We start from the raw sequence: 25,288 nt of genomic DNA, 5'->3' as shown, positions 1-25,288 counted from the left end.
AGATTCTATGTGTGTACACAGCTTAGAAGAATAAGACACGTAGTTGCGCGTAATGAGTTCTTTGATCATTATCGATACCGTTTCCTCGTTCATAGATGAAGAAAAAGTGGTCCTTCAGGTCGATCAGCTTCAGCAAGAAGGACAAGAACAAGCCTGCCCGTGAAGAAGCGCCCAAGAATGGAGACGTCACCAAGGAGGAGCCTCTTGCAGAGGTGAGTGAAGAATCTTACCTTATCGGATCTTTGTACGCTTTTCTTGCGTCCCTGTAGAATCGAGGCGACGACATAAACGCACTGAATCACAACCATTATCGGAATCGATAATATAACAGAGATAATAGAATTATTAATTACGTTATCTCGTATTCTTAAAAAAAAAAAAAAAAAAACGCATTCTGAAAGCGTTATTCAAATCGAAATTTGTCTTTGCGATTGATAGCTATCATCATGGCAGCGAGGTTGGAATAAACGTGGAGCACGATATTATTGACGACGCGTGTATGTATAATCTGTTCGGTGGAAACAAAGCAACGGAAATCTAACTGTTGCTTCTAGCAGTATCTGGTTGATTCAGAGCACACGTTGCAAAAGACCTGGAGGTGAAACAATAAAATTTTGCCTGGCTCTGACCGATCGATCGATCGATTAGTCGACCGATTCCAGGCGTAGAAAGGAAGTCAGAAACGTTGGTGAAACTAACGTAACGCAGGACACTGCTCGCTCGAGCGTGATTTGTGCTCTCTTCGATTTCAAGCAATCGGCGTGTAGTGGTATAATCGAGAACGACCACGCGATAACCGTCACGGATCGAAAGCTCGGCCGGTGTTTAATTGGCCTCGAGACGTCTAATAAATCTCGAACCTTTCGTGATTATCAAAGATTTATTTTACAAAAAATGATAAACGGATAGTGGAACGATCGGCGTTAACAAAGTCAATTATAATACTCAGCCACGTACCGATTTTTCTGCTCGGATATTTATAGCTCGGTTCCCCCGATCGACAGCTATCGAAAACCTTCTGTTAATTGTACTATCTAAACGCTTCTTCGTTAACTTAAAGCGGCGACTTCTATGATGCGGCAAAATCCCTTTATTTATCCTCCGTTTTATCGTCGATCGCGATTTACGTTGCAGCACTGATAACATGACGTTACACTCGATAAGTAATCGAGTACGATTCTGTTTAAACAACGTCTGAGATTTCCAGCAGCGATTCTAAAAACGAAACGCGTGCAAAATGTCTGTTCAACAAAATGCTCTTGGTTTCGTCATCGTCCGTTATAAATCCATCGTAAAATATCTGTAATAAGATTATCTATCTAAAGCATCTATAATAAGTAGCGAGATTGACCTGTCTCCCTTTTTTCGGTCATACCTCAGGTCGTCGAGCTGGCCACGCGTAGGCGAACCGTAGCCTCGAGATCGTCAGGGCTAATCTTCTCGTTTCTTTACCACCTTCTTCATCTTCTGGCTGTTCTCTGTCTTTCGTGTTGCTGCTCGCAGACTCTTTTTCTTTTTTTGCAACCTCGCCACACGGTGGAAAGAGTGGGAAGAGTGAGCAGCCGTGACTCATCCCTCTTGTTCATCGTTGCTCGCGAGTTTCGTGATAGGCTGCCATGGAAAACCGGCTTCGAAGTCACTGAATTATCCTCCTTGCTTCTCTGCTTCGTTCTACCTTGTGTCTCGTTGTCCCCTCTTGTGTCCTTCCAGAACACGTAATCGTCCTCGTCGCCTCCACTGTCGCGGCCCTGATGCGAGAAAATAAGTCGTTCATAGCGTTCTCTGCTGGCTCACGTTGGTAAAATCGACTTGGCCGGATCGAAGAATGATCGGCCGATCGTAAACGACAGCAACGTTTCCGATTGGAAATTTTGTATTCGATTAGGAAGTATCGATACACGGTACCAGATACCCGGCAGATAAACGTTATAAATGCGCTCGTTGACGCACGTTACGTTACTATTTATCAGACCATTTTGTAGACGTCTTTCGGAGGATGATGGATGCTCTCGTATGGACTTTGTTAGACGTTGCCATACACGTGTCGCGGTTCACCAAGAAGAAAGATACACACGGGGAAGAAACGGCTTGGCGATATCGTCGTGTTCTCGTCCTCGAGGCTGGAGGCAGCAGCAGCGTATCTCTCTCTCTCTTTCTCTCTCTTTCGGTGGATATCGCGAGGGCCGCGTTCGACCGCGACTTTCACTCCCTTCGAACAGAGAGCCGGCATTCCGAGTCATTAAGGAATTACAAGTGGTGGTGTGTAGCGCAATGTGCCTCGTAATAGCGAGATGTCATTGCACAGCGCGTTATGACACCACCACGAACAACGACTTACTGCTCTCCGCCTTGTTATCCCGTATTTCATCCGGACCAGTTCCACGTAACTTCTTCGTGGTATTCTGATCTTCGCGTTTCTATGGATTCCGTTAAAACATTGGATCGTTGGGACGCTACACGCGTTATCACAACTGGTTTCCTCCGAGAGTACTTATTCGTTACGTGGAAGACGGGTCGATCGGAGTTAACGGCTGACCTCTTCACCGGTGTATGACCGAGCGCGTGCATCGTCGCCGCTTGGATTTGCGTGTGCGGATTTTTTACAGACGAGCACGACTACACGCGGTGTAGTCTGGCGTGGCATACGGTTCCATACCACGGAATGGGAGTGGTGGGCTTGTATTCTCCGAACAACCGTCCTATGAGACGTCGAATTACACACGTACGTCCTCTTTAGTCGCGCTCAATTTTTGTTCGCACATTTTGTGCCTTTATATTTGTGTAATTAAATATTCGTGAGCTCGGTTTTCCCAGCTGAAGAAGCTGGTAATTATAACGAGTAGCCTTGTTTCCGCATCGACCCGATTTCCTACGGGAAATGAGACTATCTGTCAGAGAAATCGGCAACGGGGCTGGACGGGACTGGTCGACGATCGTCTATGCTTGTCGTTCATTGTACTCGCTAGTAACGCGGTTCAATGGCCCAAACTTCCCGGATACGCTTACCTCCACTGTGTATTATTTGTCGCGAAAATAGTTTCCGTTTAATGACTTTGTTTGCATTGCAACGTAGATACTTAAGTATTGAGACTCATAGTTAGAAACGTTGTCGACTTATCCTCGATAAGTCGCCTGTCAAAGATAAACGGTTGTTATACGGATGATCAGATTTGCGTCTGTTGCTTCTGTGACGCAAAGTTGCTGCGCTGACAAACAATGCTCGAGGTAAAATAACTCTGAATCCGACGTTTTTCTTACACTCGATCGTTCTCTCCATTTTATATTAAGATTAAACGTCAGTACGGTAAATTGTATAGCGAAGGATTCGTTTGTTCGCAAGAAGCTTGTTAAACTATGTCTCTGTACTCTTCGCCATCTCTATTCCTGTTGCAATGTCACACCGTGATAAAGGCGCAGGTCTGTCTTAAAAATAATGAACACGCTTATTTATTATTCGTCCGGAGACGTAATTTGCGAGACGACATAAATTCGCGTAATCGGCTCTCCGGTATCGTAGATATTCCGATCTTGATACTGACTGTATTCGCTTCTTCGTGAACGTTTTATGCGATCGTAAACAAGTTGGTAACGCCAAGGCCCCACGTGTAGGAAGGAACGGTAGATCAGAGGGTAAGTAGCGTTTCTATTACCGCAGAACCGTTCCCGTGTCTCTTATTTTTCTGTGCGTATATTTGAAACTGTTTTACTTCCATATCAGCTCCTTGCCGAATCTTATCTGCCGCGTACGCTTCCGGTCCCAAATATATCGTAAATACGATCTTACCGCGATTTATGAAAGTCCCGGTGATATTACGATATTCTAAATCGAAGTATCCTATAACGACGCTGATTGATGCGACAACAGTCAGAGTACCATAGAGTAGAGTAGTAGAGTAACACGCTTTAGTACTTTTTAGCAACAGTACTGAACGAAGAATGTGATACACAGACGCTGGCGTATACAAACTGCAAGGTGGTCGACGATCGATTTTCCACGTTATGCGTTGTCCATTCGGATTTATGGGCGATAACCCCCGCCGCTTTTCGCGGAATTTAAATCCATTCCTAGGTCTTCGATTCCCGCAGAATGTCCTAGGATTCCAAGAACGAGGCGAATGTACAAAAGTCGAGAACACAATAGCTTTAGATAGGTGGGGTAAAATCGAATTATGGCGTAGCCGATACAACTGAACTACACACGATCTAGAGGATAGGGGACGATTCAGAGATATACGATCGAATAGAAAATCTGCTCGATGTCTGAAAAAGTGGCGAGGGAGGCGAGAAGTGTTTCCCGTGGATGATGCGAAGATCGAGATTGGCGAAGGACCGCGAAGAGGGCCAAGAGGATCGCGCTCGAGAGTCTTTCTGTCTGTCTCTCGTGTTCCCGGTTTCGCACCTACGCGAACGTCACATTGTTTCCAAGCATGCACCCTCGCGCAAAGCGCAGCAGGAGAGAAGACTACTATAGGAAAGGAAGGGGTGTGGTCGCGCCCGTGACTCTCGTCCTTTGTTTCTTTTACCCTCTTTCTCTTTCTCCTTCTGCGAATTTACTCGTTCACCAGCACGGAGAACGTTCATATATCCCGTGGCTTTTATCGTAAAGAGTTAGAAAGTCTGCAGCAAGAGGTAAAAGGGCAAGAGAAGAGGGAGGGGGTGTGTAGTTGGCACGCGCGGAGTGATATTAATTAACACGACACGATAGGCGAGAGGAGGGTAACTGGGTGGTCGACCGCTGGTGGGTGTAACGGGTCTGAATACAGGAGGTGGTCTGGCCGTGACGGAGGCGCGGTGGCGGCACAGCGACGGCACGGCGGCGGCAGCTTCGCCTCGCGTGACTCAAACCTTGGAAAAAAGAGAAACACCTGTATGCAGGGGTTAAGGACAGTCTACGAAGTAGAAAGAGAAAGTTTGGCAAGCCACGCGTGTCGAGCCAAGGGGCGAGACAAATTTTCACCGTTTCTTTTGTTCTATCCGTTTCACGGCCACGAATACGCTGGATTTTACTATGTCGTCACGGTACCGTGTCATCGTCGAAGAAGCACGGATCTGCGTAGATACGAAAAGAAGCACAACATTGATCGTTCGACGAGAAGCGAAATTCGAATACGCGCGAGTATCGCGAATGGATTATTTGGACAGGATCGTTGGGAGATTGGACAAGAAAGGAGACGATTTGTTTGAAGTAAAGAGCTCAGTCGTAACGTGTCGGGATGGTACAAATTTATGTGACAAGTGACGAGATACAGCCGGGCTTCGTGGTCTTAAAATATGTCACAGATGCAGTTGCACATGCAACGGTACATGCACGGTGCAGTTCCGTCGATGTGCCGAGAATACGGCGCGCGCAACAGTGGCTAAAGATCGGGCGGACGGTTAAAAACCGGTTTCATTCGCCGCGGAAGGCGTCTCGGTAGTTTCTACAGGCTTCGATTTCATTCCTAATGGGCCCGATGAAATTCATCCCACGACCGTTCGGTGCTCGCTTGCGTATCTTTCTGCACAATTGCGTGCACCGTTCACCGCAATTTTTATCGTATCTCCTGCCGCTGTAAATTTTCCTCGAAGATTCAACGAATGCTCCTCGAAATTGTCATTGTCTTGAAAATGGAGTACGCGTCTACAGTAAAACAGCGGGGGTAAACGTCGTCGTTGCAAGTTGGCTAACTTTATTAATTAACGGTGAGAAAATCGGTGGAAAAAACGTTAATCGAGCGATTCCGCGCGAATCGAACAAGCGAAAAGCCGCTTTGTAATATCGTTGCAAAGTTAATTGGCCGTATAAATCCGTGTCAAAAGATTCGCAAGAAACCCGATGCCGATCGTCGCGGCGGTGTGTTCCGCTCAATTCCTCGCCGAATCAACGCAATTTTACCGGGGGAGAAAAACAAATTCTCTCGACGTCGAACGTTTCGCAAGTACTCGAGTCCCTGCAGAAAGCAGTCCTAATCGCAGTCTGCGCGTAAGCAAATCGCCAATTAAGCCGGCGGATCGTTAATGAGACCGTGCTAAATTTCCCGAGAGACAGGTGGAGAGAGAGAAGAAGATGGCAGCAAACGAAAACGAGGTACAGTAGAAACGAGCGGAGCGAAATTCCGTTGAGCGAAAGCTCACGACGAATGCGACGAATCCCTTGCTCTTGTTCGACGATGCGTTTCGTCGGATGACGTGGGAATTCGGCAGGTGTCTCTTCCCTTCCCCTGTGAAAATCGAATATCTGTCTTCTTCGGTTGGCGCGCGTCCCTCGAAAAGCCACTTTCATTCGCCACGATGAAAGCCTCACGGCTGTCGTCTCTTTTTTTGCCTCGTCCGTCTTGTCCCATCTTCTTCGGTCAACTCGGTCTCTTCCTATCCTGTTCCTCGTTCCGGCAATGGTAAACCGAGGGAGAAAGAGAAAACGAGACAGAGGACGTTCGTTCCTAGTGCCAATCGCATTTTGTCTCGCGACATGCGTCCGTCCGCTAGCGCTAGCTCGAGCACAATGCGACAGGTGGAACGCGAATAAAAAGCACGAAACCTGCGACTACTCGTAGAGAAAAGAAGACAAGATCGTGTGCGTGGCTGTATTTCGCGAGCTTCCTTTCGAGGTTCGATGACCGTTGGTGCAAATACTCGGTCGGTCGCGAATCGATACGCCACGTCGAGGACTTTTCCATTCTCCGATTGAAAAGTATCGAGGGCAAATACCTTCGGCTGCCACGACCGACAACCGTAGTCGACTGCCTCGTTTCGAACGCTTCGCTTGTCTGAGAAAATTGAAAAGGAAAGTCGTTGTTTGCCGCTCGAGTTCTAACGGAACTTTTAATCTTCTTACCTATGGATTACGCGAATCGACTTTCCTCTTCGGCATGAACGGAAGTCATGAGAACAGGAGCAACGAAACGGTTTCGTCATTTTCTCATTGTACTCGAGTAGCACGCTCCGAGCGAATAAATCGATGATTTCGTACTTGCATGTGCACGAGTCACCATCAAATTTCAAGGGCCGTCTAACGAGTCGTAAAAGGTGGAAAGTTAACGAGCCAAAGAACTTCTTAACGATCGTCTTTCGATCGTAACGGACCTGTCTGTCGCCCCCGATTTAAATTCAGTTGAAACCTGTAGCCAGAAAGATGGAGAGCAGATTCCCTTTATCGTTACGACTACAAAGCAGTCTACGAAGGGTTTCTACGAGTTTGAAGGGTTAGTTTCCGTCTCTTCCATCGTTCACGCTCGGATCAAATCCCCATAGATTTCCTGGTCTGAACCTTGGGAAACGATGGCGCCTGCTTATGTGCCGGTGTATTCGTGTAGTTAAATGTCAGGATGTGTGATCTCCTCGAGAGAAGGGAATCGTTTCCAGCGTCTTCTCGTCTACTCCGACTTCTCGTTGTTTCGACTTAAACGGGACACTGTCTCGCACGATTAAACGGCATAAATTGAATCTCAGCACGATACTCGACTCTCTATGTATTTAGGTTGATCGCGTTCAACGGGCCTCTGCTGTTCTTGTCTGTCTCGCGTGATGTCTTACTTCGCTGACAGGGAAACGGAAAACAATGCGCAATTACAAACTAATCAACCTCAGAGCCGACCATTGGCGAGTGGCCAGAACTGTTGAACGTTCTCCTCTTGAATATATCTAGCTAGTAGCATCGGGAAGCTGTTTGGCTTAAACGGATTACTCGAAGCGGCAGTCGGCATCGTTGAACCGTTTTCTTCCATTTTTCGTTTCATCGATATCGAGTCGTAGATTTTTCCGTTTGTGGATTGACGAACCTCTTGCGCTGAGTCGCTTTTGGTCAGATAAGGAAATAAACAAATAGAAATCACAAAAGTGGTGATGTAAAATTTCATCTCTTTTCTTCGATAAATCTGATTCTACGGTGCGTCCCGAAGGCCCGTGGTATGCTGCAGGTGGTTCGGATATTGTGCCGTATGCAATATATTCAGCATCGTTTAATCGATGGGGAAGGGGGGTTGTCCCAATATAATGATGTTCTTCGCCTGTAATCTCGAGGTAAGTCTCACAAATATTGACACTCGCAGTTTTCTTCTTGTCTGTGAAGTGCCGTAATCGATAACGATATCGGTGACTCGCCGTGGAAAATTTCATGGAGAGTCAACTTGGATAATTCGGTACTCCTCGAAGTGGTGAAGAAACGAGCTTTACTTATTAACCGATAAACCGATGCGTTAACGAATAGATGACGCCCCGTAATTTCGAAGGAAGCAATATGCGTCGAATTCTTCATGGTTCTTTCCTCTTGCTACCCGGCTTTCTTATGATTGAACTCAACCCATTTTGATCTCCTGCTACGAAATGGAGCTCTTCCTTCCTGAAAGATCATAATGCAAAAGAAACGATCGGAGGCAGCTGGCGGAGCAAGCAGAAGCTTGCTACTCCGCCGAAGGTAATCAAGTACTTCCCCCGGCAAGAAACTAAAAAAAGTGGTGAGGCTAGCGCATGGCACGTTGCACCGTATAGGCCGAAAAATTCATATTTTTATGAAAGAGCTTGGATATTTTACCCTCTCGTTCACTTCAATTTACCCGGTAACACGCCGCGAAAGGGATGAAACGAGGAAATAAACGCAGTACGCTCGTGCACACCGGCAGAAAATTAATTTCCTAAATGCGGTAGGGTTGTTCCGCGATCATCGATACGCCAGTTCCGCATTCGAATTACGTACCCTCTCTCTTTTTCTACCACACCGAGTGTCACCGTTGCTGGTTCGAGTTGCCAAAGTGTGTCGGTTGAAAGACCTCCGGCGCACAGATCTCAACCTCGTTATCACTTGACGTCATCGAGATGCCATTGTATTAAAAATACGAGCGGCAAATACGACCTTTCGTCGCTGGCTTTCCGCTTCTTTATTTATAAGCCTCGATATCAGACCTGACACACTTTGCATTCGAACATGTTAAAATACGAATTGAGAGGCAGCGATAAAAATGAATCTAAATATATCGAGCAAGAGCAAGCGCCATCGCTGTGCGAACAAAAAGAATCCGCAAAATCGTCAACTCCCCCCAAGATTCATCGCATTTGTTCTGCTCTTCCAATTGATTCTCCCTTTCGACAATCAGCGAGACCATTCCGATAGTCGAAGCGGAGCAAGGACGCAGCGACTTGTTGCCACGGATCTGTCGGGAGGATTGAAAGTTATAGCGCACAGACGATTCACGGTTTTTCACGTGGACCAAGTTCGTCTGAATTTGCAGAATTAGCGTCGTGTTGCCGCGGGCAAATCCGCGGATCGATCCGGTGTAAATCGCGATCGGAAATTCTGAATCGCGTGGAATTTGTACGAGTTGCCGGTGGCCCGGTGTTCCTCTCCGCCCCTTCGGATTTGGGCGTCGTCGTCGTCGTCGTCTAGTATCGAGCGTCCCGACGCCGGGACGCGCGGAGCTGTTGCCATGCCGACCGACGGGGCTACCAGGGCTTTTCGCATTCAGCAGGCTTGCCGGCAAAAGACTCGTGCCGCTCTCGCACACGAACAAGAAACTTTCGCCGTGTCCGGATAATTGCCACTTTGATTAGAATTAATTATGCTTTATTGAAATTTTGTCTGTTCCACCCATATCCACGTTCGTCACGCTTTCCGTCATTTTTGGCAGAGCACCAAAGCACGAAAATATTAAACGCATTTTACCATTTTAATATCCAAGTCCGTTTATTCCGTATTTATTCTATACATGATAAAGATTTTGAAACATCTTGTAAAATTGGAAGAGGCTAAAGCGAAGTGGGTAGTCGGATTTTCGGAAAGCTCTCGATATAAACGGCTAAGACGGGTCGGATTTTGGAACGATAAGAGAAAGCCCGAACGAAAGCGCGTGTTTTATTGATAGCTGAATTCCAGATCCTCGAAGGGGGAAATCGAATAAGCGCCAGGATAAAGGGAAGAAAGTGGTTGCCTTGCCAACTTTCATTCTTCTGCTATACTATAAAGTACAGCCGAACGTTTCGTTCAAACACTAGTCGTAGTTCGTCCGTTTGAAAATTAATCGAAACATATTTATTTAAACGACATCACGTACGCGCGACAACTTCGTGCGCGGGATTAAATGATTTCAGCGTTTACCATTCGTCGATCGTGTGTCGTTAATCGCGGGAAACGAACGGATAGATCATTTTATTTCGTTAAAAAGTTCGCTTCTTAATTAAGATCAGCTGTAGCAAATAGCATCGCGTGATTTCCCAAGTGGAATTTCCCGTCTGCGGTCGTTGGTTGCCGGGCCTCGAAACCACAGGATGCGACAGTACACTTTGCGACGAGAAGACACCCAATAACGAGTTTTTCCATCCATTATATTTGCACCCTTTTTATTTCCATCGCGGCTAGCTTTTTTCGCTTCCGACCCGCGAGTGCGGCCTCCTTCGCTTTGTCTAGGAAATAATTTCTCAGCCATCGATAATTCGAGTAAGCGATAATTCTGTGGAGTATCGTCTCGCTTGTGGTCACGACCGAGATCGTCGGTGATTCTTATTCTCGAGATTGTAGGAAATTAAATTTATCGCGAATATGCAGCGAAGCTGCATAGTTAATATCTTTTACTCAGTCTTCTAACGAAACTGCAATAGTCATGGTCCTCGTGCTTGCTTGTCCATATCGATGTTGTTTAAGTTTTTCAATTTTCGTTTCATGCTCAAATAATAATAAAGAGACTGCGATCAGCGTCGAGCGAAATTTCTGACAGGAAACCCCCTTACTGATATGCGAAATATTCCAAACGTGTTCGCATTCCGAAGCAACGGAAGAAAGGGGATTTCCGCGAATTCGCGGTCGTAAATCATTCGCCTGCGATGGAATTCTTACCTGTTCTCTGGCGAAGCTGACGCCTGTCTGAAACGACAATAGTTCACCGCGATCGCAAGATAAACGCGTTTTCACCTTCATCCCGTTTAGAATTCATCGTTGATCGATGCAATCGCGAAAACAGTTTACATGGCGACGTAAGTACACGCGATCTTTGTCGGTCATGCGAAGAAAAAACAATCCGTTTAGCGCGTAGTCGACACGATCAAGTCGCCGATCGAATTCTCGATTGCGTATTAATTTATGTCCGCGCAATTGGGTTTAACGGAAGGTATATACTTCCTCTTCTTCGATTGGATCGAACCAGCTATGCAACGCTCTCGGGAGAAGTCGAACCACGAATAGGTGTTTAAATATTTATCGGAGATCGAGTAGTTTACCGTAGTTACCGTATCATCGAGAGATTCGTCAACCGCGTAGCAATGGTTTTCAATTATGCACGACCCATGACATTTCCGGGAAGCTGGTCGTAACTAAAATTCCATGCGTTACGTCCTTAGACCGATACGATCTACCGTCTGTTTCCATCGATCGATCGTTTCCCTCTCGATCGAACACCCTCTGGGTGTTTCGAGATAGAACAGTTTTGTGTGGTTTGTTTTCGACGTTATACTACAGTAACTAGTATGAAATCAATGCACAATACAAAACGAGAAAAGTTGCTTTTGTAAGATCGATGATTATCATTGGCCACTCCCCATGCCAGTTTATTTTCTGGCTTTCGTGCGGTTGAATCCGCGTATACGAATGATAAAATCGATATCCACCTCTCTCTATGTAGCATCCTGGTCGTGTTGCGCTTCGCGACCCTCTTCAAAGGGTGAAGAGAGCGTACGAGTGTTCGTGCGTGTTTCTCAGAGCGTGCGTTGAGGCCGTCACCGTTTCGATCGCGTTGACGTCGTTCTGTTCCTGTTGCGCGAAACAACGGGGCTTCTCTCCAGGGATCGAAGCGAACCAACGCTTTTAAAACGATATCGTTGTTTTGACGGGATTCGCGTAAACTCGTCGTGCCACACTTGTTTGCTTCTTACGGCTCTTGGTACATTTACGCACATCATCTCTTGGTACATCTTTTTACGAGTAACGAGCATTTTTCGCGCCTTCTCGAGCAGCGCACTCGCCGGTTGAATGCTAATAGCTCCCGTGAGACGCTTCTCATTGTTTCTTGGTCTTTTCCAACAGTGGTAAACTCTGATTTATAAGTCACGAAATTTTAACACCATCGGCCGGCGTGCGAAGATGAACAGGGCTGGAGCGTAGTAACGAGAATGAAAGAGAAATACGGAAAATGTCGATTTCGAACGCCGATAATAGTGATTTATAGGCTGATACCGTTCATGGAATCGACATATTTGTCGTCTAGTGTCGTTGCATTTCCCTTAAACGAAATTTATCGCTTTGTTGCGTCCTACCCCTGACAAAAATGATCGTGGACGATTCGTTACAATATCAAAGCGAAACAGATTTCCGCTGCTCGAAGACCGTTACGTTTCGTTATCTTGTCGGAGTTGTAATGTTAAAAATGCATAAAAGGAGGCGTTCTTTGGCCGTTTCGAAAAAAGAGATCCCGGAAGAGTCGGTATAGTTAGCACCGATATTTTCCATCGTTAACGTCAATTAATACGTTTGTCGTAAACGAAAACTTAGTTTCCACCCTTGGCGAAAGAACGTCTCCATCTGTGTTCGGTCGAAGCTTCTCGTCGAGAACTCTCGGTTGGTAACCTATCTCCTTTCTTGCCTGCTACAAGAATAATTCTACGCTGGCTTCACGGCCGATGCTGCCACCAACGATCAGTTATAGAACCTTCCCTTATCGAACACGATTCCGGCTTTCTCTGCTCGATATAATACGCGAAGACTTCTAAAATCGCTATTGGAGATTATGTACGCGTTGAAATTAAAAGTTATTTCTACCTTAATCTTATCGAATCTGTTATCGTATCGCGATCTAAATCCAAATGATAGGATTCGCAGTATACAAAGAAAAATGCGTTCAAACGATGAGCGTAATTGGATGAATAGCGCCGGGGCTAATTCGAGCTCGAAAATCCAATTGACTCACACCATGACGAACGCGGCCTAAAGGTCATACATGCAGCATTAGAAATTTGGAACCGACTCAAAAATTTTCGCCGCTATTCACGCTGAATAACCCCTCGTACTCACCGTACGGTGTCGTGGTATCCCTTCTGCCTTGTTAACACCGGCCTTTCCCGTCTCCGTTTGCTTCCCTTTTCCCTTCTCTCGCTCCTGTTCCGCTCCTCTCTCGACTCCTTTCTCTTTCGATCATCTAAGAATAGAAATGCGCGGTGGTTTTGCGGCGTGAATTTTTGTTTCTTCTCAGACTCGTGCTGATTTCTCGTCACGCGTTCTCATCTAACGAATCAAACTGGAATCTCTCGCCTCTTTGTTACTCGCCTGCGTTTTCTTTCCTTGCTCGCACATGCAGCGTGTCGCCATCCCTTTATTCCCTTGTTTTTTCTTTGCTTCTTTCGCCTAGGTAAAACACAACAGGAGAGAATCGCCGAAGGTACAGAGCGTCACTGCCTCCCTGTCCATAATCCGCGCATTTTTTCCTCTTTCACTCTTTCCTTCTCTTCTTCTTTCTCTCGTCAGCTTTCTTCGTTCCTGGTGTACACAGTTCGTGCATCTCTTTCTCTTCCTGGTTTCTCCGTCCTCGCGTAGGTGGTGCATGACGGGTTTCCACTCCCTCTCCCTGCTTCATTGTAACTCTTCCACTCCCACTCCTTCTTTCTCTCTGACAAGAGGGCTTATACGTGCACTCTTATAAAACGTGGGTCAACTTTCCTCTTGCTCTCTTTGCAGGAATTTTCGTGATTATCTCTTAACTGGCATAAAGTCGGGTTTCTTCGCCGTTCTGCCTTTTCAAATCACCACGTTCCAGATCGCGAACTACCGTGACACGCGAGTCTCATCGCCAAAGGACGGTCGATTTAAAAAAAAAAAATCGGCCCTATCTCGCCCGTGGGCAACACTTTTGGTAGGAATTCGTTTTGCTCCTTTGGATTTTAGTAAATCAGGCGCCGGTTACTTGTGTTCTTCCTATGCTTTTCCTTAGCCCGGCTAGATATGTCCCTCTTCTCTCCCCGGGTGTTCACGTGTGTATCAGTAACACTCCTCTCTTCTCTCTCCGAGACGTGGGACGATCCTCTGTTGGACTCTATATAAACCAGCGGGAACTCGCAGGCTGGCCCGAGTAGTTCGCCAACGGCGAACAGTTGGTACGGATCTTTCTCTCTGATCGTTCGTCGCTGATCGTGCGTGCGCGTGCGTGTGTCACGCAGAGGTATCTTCGACGTTGCTTCACGAATTTTCCGGATGACCAAGATCGCGTTCGGCTAATTTTTCAAGTAGATGTAGAACATCGCAAATTGTTGTAAGCTGTGCGAAAAAGCACGACCAAGAGTGAGTCACTTCACGCCTTCACAGATTGAGACGTAGTCGGCATTGTCTGCCATGTTGCTTGCATCGAGTGCACGCATTTTTTTTTCTGGAGTATCAGTTGCGCCTCTGGCAATTCGTATCTACTAATAGACGAGTGTAAAGTTGCGTAGAAATTAAAGCGATTTGGGTAGCTTTCTATATATACAGACCGAAATAGTTGAATATTTATTGCGTCTAATTAAAAAAATTAAACTTAACGTAATTTCTATCGAAGTTTCGACACGCGTCTTGGTCGTTCGCGAGAATTTCGATCGTGGATTCGTTACTACCTACGCAATACTTTTTCAAGGACTGGTTTCCCGGAAAGTGCTGGAAATTTTGCAAGGATGGAGTCTATCACGAAGGCGGGGCGAAGTGTGGGCAGTGGTGTATATCGGGTGGCAGGTGCTTTCGCTCGAGGAGCCAGAAGAGTTCTGTCTTACGTTCCACTTTTGGGCGTCGCTGCGGTCCCAACCGACGTCGAGGAGGCCGAATCTTCCGCGGTACGACACGGAAAGCGTTTGCGTTTCTTCGCGTACCTATTCAACCCTCGTCCAGTTTTGATTTTGCCGTATAAAGAGAAAGAAGTGGGAATAGCCAGCAGGAACTAGCCCATCGAACATTTCCTTCGATCTCGGGCTACTTCCGGTTGCGCGATACCGAAACAGAACGAGTGCGTTTCCGGTGCAGATTAACCGTTCCCAGATGGCTTCGTTCGCAGGAATTAATGGTTGTCGTATCCGTTCGAGGTCCGTGGTTAATTTCGCATTGTTTGTCGGGTTATCGGCCGTAGAGAGGAACGAGAGGCGGAGGACTCGTTTCACCTGAATACTTAATATTTTATTTATGTCTGTCGCGTCGCGTCGCGCCGCGGCGGGCTCTCGTTGGTCGATACTCTTTTTACGTAATAGTCCATTGTTCAATGCGTTGGAACATGCAGCGGAAAGAAAGGTAAATCGACACCGATAAACGGTGTGGCGGCGACGTCGCGCCGGGCCGTCGGTGCGCGCTTTGCAAAAATAGTCATCCGCGAGAGAGGCTCGAGTCGAACGCGGTGAAAGCTTGCAAAATGTTTTCTCGGCTCACGAAGCTCAAGAAGAACGCCCAACGTCGACCAACGCCTCGAACGAAAATAGCGTGAAAAGATCATACTCGGCGAGGCTTTCGTTTACCTCTCGCATTCCACGTGGGTGAACGCGTTTTAAGGTTTCGCGTATCGAATTATAGCCGTGCTCGAGCGAAATGAACGTGATATGCGCTGGGTTAATCCACGCAGAACCGTTAGGCGAATAGATGAAAATTAATATTGGTCGAATTAGTCTATGTTCGACGCGAAATTTAATCGCGTTGCCGGTGTGACACAAATTCAATTTACGACCGATCGCTGATCAAAGCCGGTGTCTGAATCGTTTTCACGATTCATCATTGGTTAATAGCTAGTCAACTTTATCGAACTTTCGACCGAGCCGGAAAGTTGCGTTCATGAAAATTCGATTGCTCGGCCCGTTTCGTTCCATGGACGCCGGACGGGAATAGACCCGAAAGCTCGCGCCATTTGGAAGCGTGACACACGCAAGACGTGTTTGCTAGGAGGCCGTTTACACGCTGCTTTGGGCTCTTCGTGACTTTCGTGCCAGATCGATATTTCTGTTATCAACGATCGTCCACATCGTAGGTTTCTCTTAGCGCAAATCGTGTCTCCCGTTCGACGTTTACGTTTCGCTCGAATACTTAAAAATCAGAAATTCTGGTCGTGACCTAGCCTAAGTACGCAAATTGGTAAGGTCTTGTCTTAATACTTAGCTCTTATCTTAATAATTAGGTCTTCGTGTGTAGCCTTGTTGATTTGCCTCGATGCGGATATTAAACGCATCTTTCCTCTCGGGCTCCGTTTACATGCCAAGACCGATATTACTGTCGGATACGCTCCGGTGAACCGGATAAATACTGCTGTCGTAATTCAATTCTAGGGAAGGTCGGTAAATAGTAAAAAAAAAAAAACGGAAGAAAATAAAATAAAGGAAAAGAAAGAAGAGGGAAAAGATGGAGGAAAGAAACGCGTTTGCCTACTACGAGCGGACGAGAGAGAACGTTACACGATATACGCATTTAGCCCGGGACAATGAGTAATCAGCGACAGAGAAACGGCAGAGTGTTTCGCGAGAAAACGATGCATCACCAATCTTTTTAGGGACGCGTTGTTCATCCTTTATTGTCTAAGTCTTGCTGCTCGTGTTCATAACAGACCGTTTCCGCCGCGTTAACGACACGTTCCTCCGTTACATTTTCATTAATCTTTTCTTTTCGCACGCAAAAAGGAGTCAAACTCCTCGTGGAAAGGAAAAGCGTACACTCGTCGAATGGGAAGGAAGTAATTAGTCGTTACAGCGTAAACAGATACATGCTATAGCCGTGCGATATCGCGTTTACATCCATGAACGCCGGGTTCATATCGTTCAGGAATGAAAAGCTATCCGATCGCTATCGTCCCATAAATTTATGCGCTCGCTAGATCTCCGTAACGTGGACCAACCGACAGTTGTTGCACGAGGGTAGCACGTGTCCGTGCCACGCGTCACCCTAGGTAATATTTTTTGCGGAACAGGAAATTGATTCTAGTATAGGTTCTAATGTGACCCGCGTACCAGCTGTTATACAGCTGATATCAAGGTAGGATAATTCGCACGGATCAACGAGCATAATGTCTGGCGTAGATACGTTTACGACTCAAAGTGTAGTAGAAGAGCGAGGTTTCTTAGTAGAAACTTGTAGTCGAAGCTTATCCTAATTTTCATCGTAACTCGATTACGACGAATATTATTTTATATGATATTAAGTTTACAAATTGCGATATTTTTGTCGATATTTGCGCCGCGTTCGAGAGATACCGGTTGCGTCATTTTCTGGAGAACTCGCTGGGTTTTCTTAGTTGAGATTTGATTGGGTACTCTTGGAGAGGATTCAAACAAAGTGTCGAAATCTGCAACCTTCGCGTAAATATATTTTTAGAGTATCTAATGAGAACATTGTGCGTAGATTTTCCCTTACCTCCGTCTACGTTCGCGGACTTTGACTGCTTGCTCTAACGCTCGTCTTTCGTTACAGAGTTATTGCGACTGTTTATAACCTACTCGCGATCAAAGTTGGTCGACAGCCAATGATGCATCGGCAGAGACACGCGAGTTTTGGTACCGTTTGCTCGATCGATTTCGCCGCGAGAAGAAACCGAAGGTAATTGGAAGTTTATTACCGCGGTGTCCCTTTCTACCGTTGACCCACAGGACGGACAATGGCCTGAAGAAAGATTTTGGCCAACGGCCAAACTTCGGCTTGTCCTTTTGTTACTTAGTTTCCCCTGAAGTTTAGCCAAATTTGTAACGCGAATTCGCGAGTGCTTTGACTCGTTCACTCGTTCACCACGAGGTCGAGAAACTCTGACAAACACCCGTTCTTTCGTCTCTAGCTAGAGGCAACATTTTCCAAGATAGTACGGAGGAATGTAGAGAGCATCGTTTCACGTGGAAAATTTCTTTACTTGAAAAAATTGTGTACACAGTGCTGGCGAAACACGGGAATCGGAACCGTCTGAGAAAAAACACTCCGCTTTAGAAAGCCCTCGTGTAGAACCCTTCAGGGGCTGTAATTCTTTAAGCGAGAGGCTTACCCTTTACGAAAAAGCATGGGAGGAACGGCGAGAAGGGGTTTCACTTAACCAGCCGATCGATACGAGGTCTGCAGACGATAAAGCACGCGTTGCGTTCCGCACGTCCGGTTTCTGTTTCCCTCTTCGGTTTCAAGAATTGATTTCGTTCCACTCGTATTTTTTCTATTTGCGTCAAGCCGTGAGGATGGCTGGAATCAAGGTCTACGTACTTCTTGCTTGAACGAATATCGAGGAACGAATAACACCTATTGGCCTCGAGTAACAGTGTCTTCTTTCTTTGGAATTCGGAGGACACGTTCTACGAGCGAAAACTCGACTCGGATGCCAGATACGTGTTTTAGAAGCAACAGTGGAGCACGTTATTAATAAAATCAGAATCAATTACGTCTCGCTCGTAACGAGCACTCGCTGACACAGTGACACGATTGGCTACCCCTGAAAGGATGACGTTCGTACCTCGGCACCCTATGGTTCGCTCATTTTTGTACCCCTGTGCGTGTCCCTTATGGGAACATCCACCCTTCTGTGAACTTCTCTTGTCTACGAGTCGCTAGGTTGTTCACCCTTCTTTCTATTCGAATTGCTTAGAGAGCATACCCTAGCCTCGAGAGCACGGGCGACAACTGTTAAGTTGGTCACCCTCCACGATGAATAAAAAAAGAAAAAAAGAAAAAAAAATAATATCGTGCTTCGTTGAACTGGCATTCTTTTTCCAACACAATATCGTATAGCTTGTCGTGAAGATTGCGTTGATTAACGCGCTTGAAATTGTTCACTTTTCACTCGATGTATCGTTTCTTTTTTTTTGCATAAACGACTTCTACGAAAATGTTGCAGGGTGGCGAAGAAGCGGAAAATGGATCAGCCACGGCAGGTAGTCCGGTTGAAGAAAAATCGGCAGTAAGTAGTCCAACAGCGGAGAACGAAGCCGCCCCTGTAGCAGCGGCACCAGCACCGTCGACCGAGGCGAAGGAAGAAAGCCCAGCATCGGCCGCTAGTAGCCCTACCGAGGAAAAGACAGAGGAACCCACTCCCTCTGCTCCAACTCCTGTCCCTGTCGAGGAAAAGAAAGAGGAGGTCGAAAAAGTGGAGGCCGAGAAAAAAGTAGTCGAGGTCAGTCCAGCCGGTGGTCAGTTCATAGCGGACCCGGTAGAAGTCTCCGTATTCCGAGTCCAGACAGTCGCTACGCCGTCTATCATTGAGAGGAAAACCAGTGAGGATATTCCTTCCTTGCCTCCGTCCAGTCCACCACCAACCCCCATAGATACGTCGCCTTTGCAGCAGGCTCAGCAGGCCGCGGCGACCGCTACCGCGCTAGCGGAGGCCCTTAAGCTGCCTGCCGAGGCTGCTGACAAGGATATAATTACACCACCAGTCTTATCTTCCCTCTGCCCAGAACGTAACGACCCGTCAACACCAGCCGCGGAATCTCTCGATGCGACTCCCCAGATGCGACCGCCCATTTCTTCTGTCGACGAACCCCCAACAAAATCGACTCTTATCCCTGCGAGCGTTGAAGCTCTGTCGCAGATAGATACAGACGCGCCTAATCCTCCGGACGATGTTACCAAGAATTTAGAGTCGCTTAGCGCCGGTGACGGCAATAAGACTACCGAGGTCGACGCTCTCCCGTCTCTCGAGAGTGATGCAAAAAATCTTCATAGCGTTCCAGTTAACGAACTGAAACAGTCATCATCTGAGAGCGATATCAACCAAAAATGTGTAAGGGAAACAACTCCCCTTACCGAGGGGAGCGACGTTGAAAAGTCTTGCGAGCTCAAAGTCGATGAAAATGTCGCGAATCCTTCGCAAAAGATACAGGCCGAACAACCTTCGCAGTTATCGGATAGAGTTAGCAATCTCGACGGCGGCGAGTTGATTGAAAACGAAACGTCGCAAGTAGTTCTAGAGAACGTAGTGAAGGAGGAATTCGTTGCACGCGAGAGAGAAAAGGTACCGGAATCGGTAAATATAAAGGAACGTGTCGAAGAACCAATCGAGGAGATTATCGAGCCGAACGAAGTTGTTCAAGAAGATATCGAGCGAGTGGAAGAAGCCGCCGTTATCGATCCACCAGTATTGACCGTTGATGCGATCGTGGAATCCGAAGAAGGTCCCGTTCCGATTTCCGAAGAAATCTTAGTAGAGGCAAAGCCAGCGGTTGTCATTCCGGAGGACGAGGAAGTGACGGAAACGCTCGTCGAAGAAGTAGCGGATAATTCGAAGGTAGATATCGAGTCGGTCCAAGTCATTCCGGAAGTGGATGACAAATTGGAAACGGAAACGGAACCCGACGTTGCCGTACCTACGGAGGAAATTCTCATTTCCGAAGTACCGGAAGAATCGAAAAATTCATTTGTTTCTAACGAAGCGGTGATCGATCCTGTTACGCCTATTACCGATTCCACGATCGAGAACGTTATCGACAAAGTGATAGACACACCCGAGATGATTAGGAACGAGGAGGAATCGATGCCCATGCCGCCTCCACCTTTGTCAGAATCACCTGTGCCTAGTCCTCAGGAAAAATTTGATTTGGAAACCGTAAACGTGGCGGACAATTCGAACACAATGCCTTCCCCCGTTGTTCACACAGAGTCTCAGATTCCAGACGTAGAACACGTAGAAGAAGTGGACGGATCCCTTTCACTGCCGGAACAACACATCCAACAGACGAACGAATGTTCTACCGCGGATATTCCCGTTCCCCAGGCAGATGACGCGTCGTTAAAAATGTCAGACAGTCTGCCTCCCTGTCCTGTTAACGAGAAAACCACGTATCTCGCGAGCGAAACTCAAACGAATCTCTCTTCGTCCAGGCTGGAAGACGTTCCTGGTCTCACGGACAATTTTCCCACAGCCCTTGAGGATACGACCCAACAGTTAGATTCCTTCAAATATCCCTTACCGCCGGAAGAGCTTTCTTGTCCGCTCAATATGTCCGAAACGAATAGCGAGCTTCCAATTCCCGACGAGAACGCGTCCAGTTTAAGAAACCCGACAGAGACACTACCGATACCGCCTAGAAGCCCCAGTCCTTTGTCCAATGTCAGTATCACGTCTGGCCTAACAACATCCACAAAAGACTCCTCACAAACACTGTTGTACGACGACCAGAGCAATCGAGAGTTCAAGATGGAATCGGTGTCGATAAGCCTCAATTCGTACAATGAGTCCGACATTGAATTAAAGGAGAGGTTAGCAGAGTCTCTGGCGGAGACTGAGAAGCAGGAAGAGAGCTCGGTTTCGTGTCAGTTGTCAAACAACGCCACGTCGTCGACTACTATCCAGGAGATCCATCAGGTGACTAACATGTAACACAACCTCCTGGCATGAATTCAGGCAGCCAAATACCTTTGGTGGCGCCTCGTTCCAAGTATCTCGTCGTACGGTCCGCACAAACCAATCGTCTCTGTGAATATAGTCTGAAAATATCGACTTTCTCCCGTTTTCCCCATGTCCTGATGCTCTGTCCAGTGCTCTGTCGCCCGACACACATCGCGTTTTGTACCTTCGTTCAAACCTCCACACATCGAATCCCAGATAATCGACCATCATCCTCGGTATCTCAATTTCTCACCTTCGCTTTACGACGTTCTCTCGACGAAGGGTAATCGAATGAGACCGAGACTGGCACATCGAGGTCTGTGGGTTTTTGCACGAATTTCATCTAAACGATCGACAATATCCCTGTCTCGGCGTATCTCCATGCACGATATGGAATAGAAAATCTAAACAGAATCGATTGTGTCGCAAAACACATTTTCCCCTCATGGTATATGTCCTTTCTCTCTCTTTCTCTCTGTCTTTCTCTCTCTCTCTCTCTCTCACTTTCTTTCTTTTCTGTCTCTGGTCCTTAACACACGATCCAGCGTTTTTTAAAAGAAAGGGTCTCGTCGAATGCATCCTTCGTTCTGTCGAACGTGATTAACAACACGTCTACTCTGTTGCTGACAACTCCTATGACGCTTCCACCACCAACCATTACCAGAACAACCGTTACTGCCATCACCTGTGTTGTTTGCCTCTTGGTTTTCTTGACAATATTAACACGACTTGTTATTCGAATCGAGGCGCTAAAGTAGAGCATTTGTAGCTCGACACATAGATAAACGAGCAAGAAACATTCGCTGCACTAGTCGAGTCCAGTTTCCGTAGAAAATTTCTTTTTCGTCGGAACGCTGTCACTAATATAACATAGCCGCTCGACTTAGACGAATTTCTAGCGTGAATCTCATTGATAGACGTAAACTTTAAACTAATTGTATACACGTAAATAGCTGAGGTTTTTAGAACTTAATTATGGCATAGAACTTATTTATTAGACATCGATACTATCATATGCTCTTTCCGTAATTGCATCTGTTTTGTCGTTAGCATCTTGTATTGCGCATGCAGAGTTTTCTTATTCGAGGGTTTATCAGCAGGGTTTCCAATTCTTTGCGCTGTTCGAAAAGCATGAGGAGCGATTCTGTCCCGCCACATGATGGTCGTCCTTATGGTAGTCATGTCGAGTATCTATTTACTTGTCTATGGGGAAATAATCCTTACTGTTCGTTTCTCCAGTGGTTCGACAGAATCGACCTTTACGTCTTTTATCCTCGTAGCATGTTGGGATTTGGACTTGTTGCGGACGTCCAACTTCTCCGATCGAATCCTTTAACAAGAAGATATATACATTACAGAGCACTCCCGAACCCGAGGCCCCAGTAGAAAATAATGTGGCTCATGACAGTACGACAGAAAGTTCAGCCGATGCTATCAAGGTTACAACACCAGCCGTCCCAAGCGAAGTACCCGCCTCTCCACCATCTGCCCCAGCCATTACCGAGGATGTCGCATCAGTAGCAAAGGTAATATAGTGTCAACCCGATTTTGTACTCTATACGCTCCTGTCTTTAGTAAACGTTGTAAATACGCAATATATGATGATCGCCAACAGATCGCTCGCGCGGGTTAGCGCGAACGATTCTGAGACCATTAACGCAGTTTAATGTCCAAAGAAGAATAAAGTGCGAGGGGCCATCTGATTAGCATCTTAATATAGTTTAATTCTTTACTTGTAAGATATCGATGTAGTTCGATGATATAACTATTAATAGTTATCTCATTTTCTTTTTTCTTTTTTTTTTGTTAAAGGCTATCGAAGAGATGGACATAAGCGATAAGGCTGTTGCGGCAGCAACCATCGAGTGTAATACGAACGTAAGTAGAGTACACAAGTTATTTTTGTCGACAAATACTTGTATACATATTCTTATCGAACGTATAATTTATTTGCTGTTTACAGGAAATTATCGCGGAAGCACATTACCAAAACAACATAAACGAATAAACACCACTAACCGAATTGTATTTTGGGAAGAAGAAAGTTCTTTTCTCTCGTTAAAACCAAAAAAGTATATTATATAGATATGTATATTTGGACCATTCCTGCAACTAAACAGAAAATAACGTTCTTTCGTTACGAGCAACAAAAAAATGGAACGATGTGACCGCGACATCGCGAGAACATATAGACTTTATAGTAGGCCTATTAATAATTATTAGATGGCATTTGACGGCAGGGCGAAAGAGAAAGTTCACGAAACGTGAACGGTTGTATCATCCAAGAGAACGGGGTTACGAGGACGAGCCAGATAAAAAAAAAAGAAAGAAAAAAGAAAGATTGATTTTGAAAATGTGTAGTGCCGTTCGCGGATGGTACCTCGATGCAGATAATTCTTACTGTTCTTTTGCGATACGAATGTAATATTTTCAACCATGGGCCGTGCTTATTTGTAACATCGTAACAAGTGGCCCTGCTGTGTAAAAAATCTAGAACCTGTCATTTTTGCTACACATAAATCGTATTATGGTAACCATCGCGCGGCGGACAAACGATACAAACGAACATTCGAATTAAAACAAGATAAATTATGGTAACAAAAACTTCGTTTGTCGCGTATTCCAAAAAAAATACTCATCGAGGCGCGTCCCCTCGTAACTACATATGTATTGCTATATCGAGAGAGTATAAAGAACAAGAAAGCTGTAATAAAAAAAAAATAGAAAAAAAAGAAAAAAACAAGGGAAGATCAGAGACTGACAGAACAAGGTGTGCGTGTGTGTTCGAATGCGTGAGAGAGCGCGAGAGCTAGAGAGAAGAAAATGAGAGAGTGAATATCAAGTGTCAAGGAAAGAAACAAGGGAAATAGGAAAGAATAATTTGGGATATGTCTCTTCGCCAGAGTGTGAACAGAAAAGGAGGAGAGATAGGATGGACGAAAGCAGAGCGAGAAGAAAAAAGTTATTAAAAGATATGTCAAAGCGCACGAGTAATGAAACACTCGCATCGCGATTTTAAGGACAGTCGATTATTTTGCTCGTGTTTCTTTCGCGGTCCTTGTTTTTCTTTATAATTGTACAATCGAGAGGTTTTATGTTGTAACGAGGAACTGCACACTTCTACGTATGACTTTGGTACGCGCGAGCACTCGATACAATTACACACATGTAAGGACATTACACGCCAATGCGTACATACGTATAATGCAACACACGAGATAAGAAAAACATACAGTATGTCGAGACAGTGTAAGTGATATATAATCTAGACATAGAGAAAGCGTTTGTGTAAATTCGGCGTTTGTCCTTCGGAATGCTACTTCTCCATACGAGAATACTTACGAGGAAGCCTATTCGTAATTTTATAATAATCACTAAAATATCGCCTAATTACAATTACGAAACATGCACAATTACCATCCAAAACGGATTAGTTTCTACGGATCTTCAGAAGTAAATAATTACCTATGACAGCTTTTTTTATTAAGACCGTAGCGTAGATCGTAAAGTTAAACGAAAAGCGCATATATGTAAATGCTCCAAAATCTCAGAATACATGTAAGTGTTAATGGAGCGAGCGTTCATTGTGCCCGCGACCGGCATTGATTTTTAAACGATATATAATGAGTAAGGAGAAAGAGGTAAAATTAAAAGTTGTATAGTAAACCTTTCATTAAATATATTGTCCGTAATGATCTTTACAACGAAATTTTTTCGAGGCAAGTTTTGGCGACGAGAGCGAACTTTTTATTTAAAAAAGGAAGAAAATAAAAAAAAAATCCTTGAACCCGACTGATCTGTGCACTCGAATTATTAATCGTTAACGCTGAGGCGCCATCGACGCAAGCCTCCTCGTTTATTTATTTTGCGCGTCGGAACTACAAAATTGTAAATGAGATTTTTGAGTCGATAGTGCCTCGGACACAGACCAACAGTCTTCAGTATCTTCGATGAGCAGTTATAATAGTAATTAAACTATTCTACATTTATCTATAACCTATAATAAACTGTGAAACAAGTGTAAAACCACGTGTACTTATTTGATCTTGGAA

The 25,288-nt window shown here is 45.7% G+C and overlaps 1 protein-coding gene and 1 long non-coding RNA gene across 8 annotated transcripts in view; one reads left to right on the top strand and one right to left on the bottom strand.

Annotated features, from left to right (window-relative positions):
* The window catches only part of LOC122566661 (A-kinase anchor protein 200-like), a 39,231-nt gene extending 13,969 nt beyond the window's left edge, over positions 1–25,262 (top strand). For 3 of the 7 annotated variants that reach the window (XM_043724242.1, XM_043724241.1, XM_043724244.1), the window contains 6 exons: positions 96–212; positions 18,747–19,122; positions 19,306–21,212; positions 22,595–22,762; positions 23,049–23,114; positions 23,200–25,262. In XM_043724242.1, the coding sequence (XP_043580177.1) occupies positions 96–212; positions 18,747–19,122; positions 19,306–21,212; positions 22,595–22,762; positions 23,049–23,114; positions 23,200–23,244 (2,679 nt within the window). In that variant the 3' untranslated portion in view covers positions 23,245–25,262. Of the gene's footprint in view, positions 1–95; positions 213–13,975; positions 14,109–14,555; positions 14,749–18,746; positions 21,213–22,594; positions 22,763–23,048; positions 23,115–23,199 lie in introns of those variants that run through there. The other 4 variants (XM_043724239.1, XM_043724238.1, XM_043724240.1 and 1 more) reach the window with 2 other exon arrangements.
* LOC122566682 lies at positions 127–13,850 on the bottom strand. The gene is made up of 4 exons (XR_006316581.1): positions 12,968–13,850; positions 1,376–1,748; positions 958–1,300; positions 127–263 (listed from the first exon to the last, which is right to left on the bottom strand). It is a non-coding gene; the product is annotated as an uncharacterized LOC122566682 (long non-coding RNA).
* Positions 25,263–25,288: the final 26 nt, after the last annotated feature.

Source organism: Bombus pyrosoma, linkage group LG4, assembly GCF_014825855.1.
Source record: "Bombus pyrosoma isolate SC7728 linkage group LG4, ASM1482585v1, whole genome shotgun sequence".
NCBI lineage: Eukaryota > Metazoa > Arthropoda > Insecta > Hymenoptera > Apidae > Bombus > Bombus pyrosoma.
The sequence above is the reverse complement of the archived record's forward strand: the minus strand, read 5'-3'. Positions and strand labels throughout refer to the sequence as shown.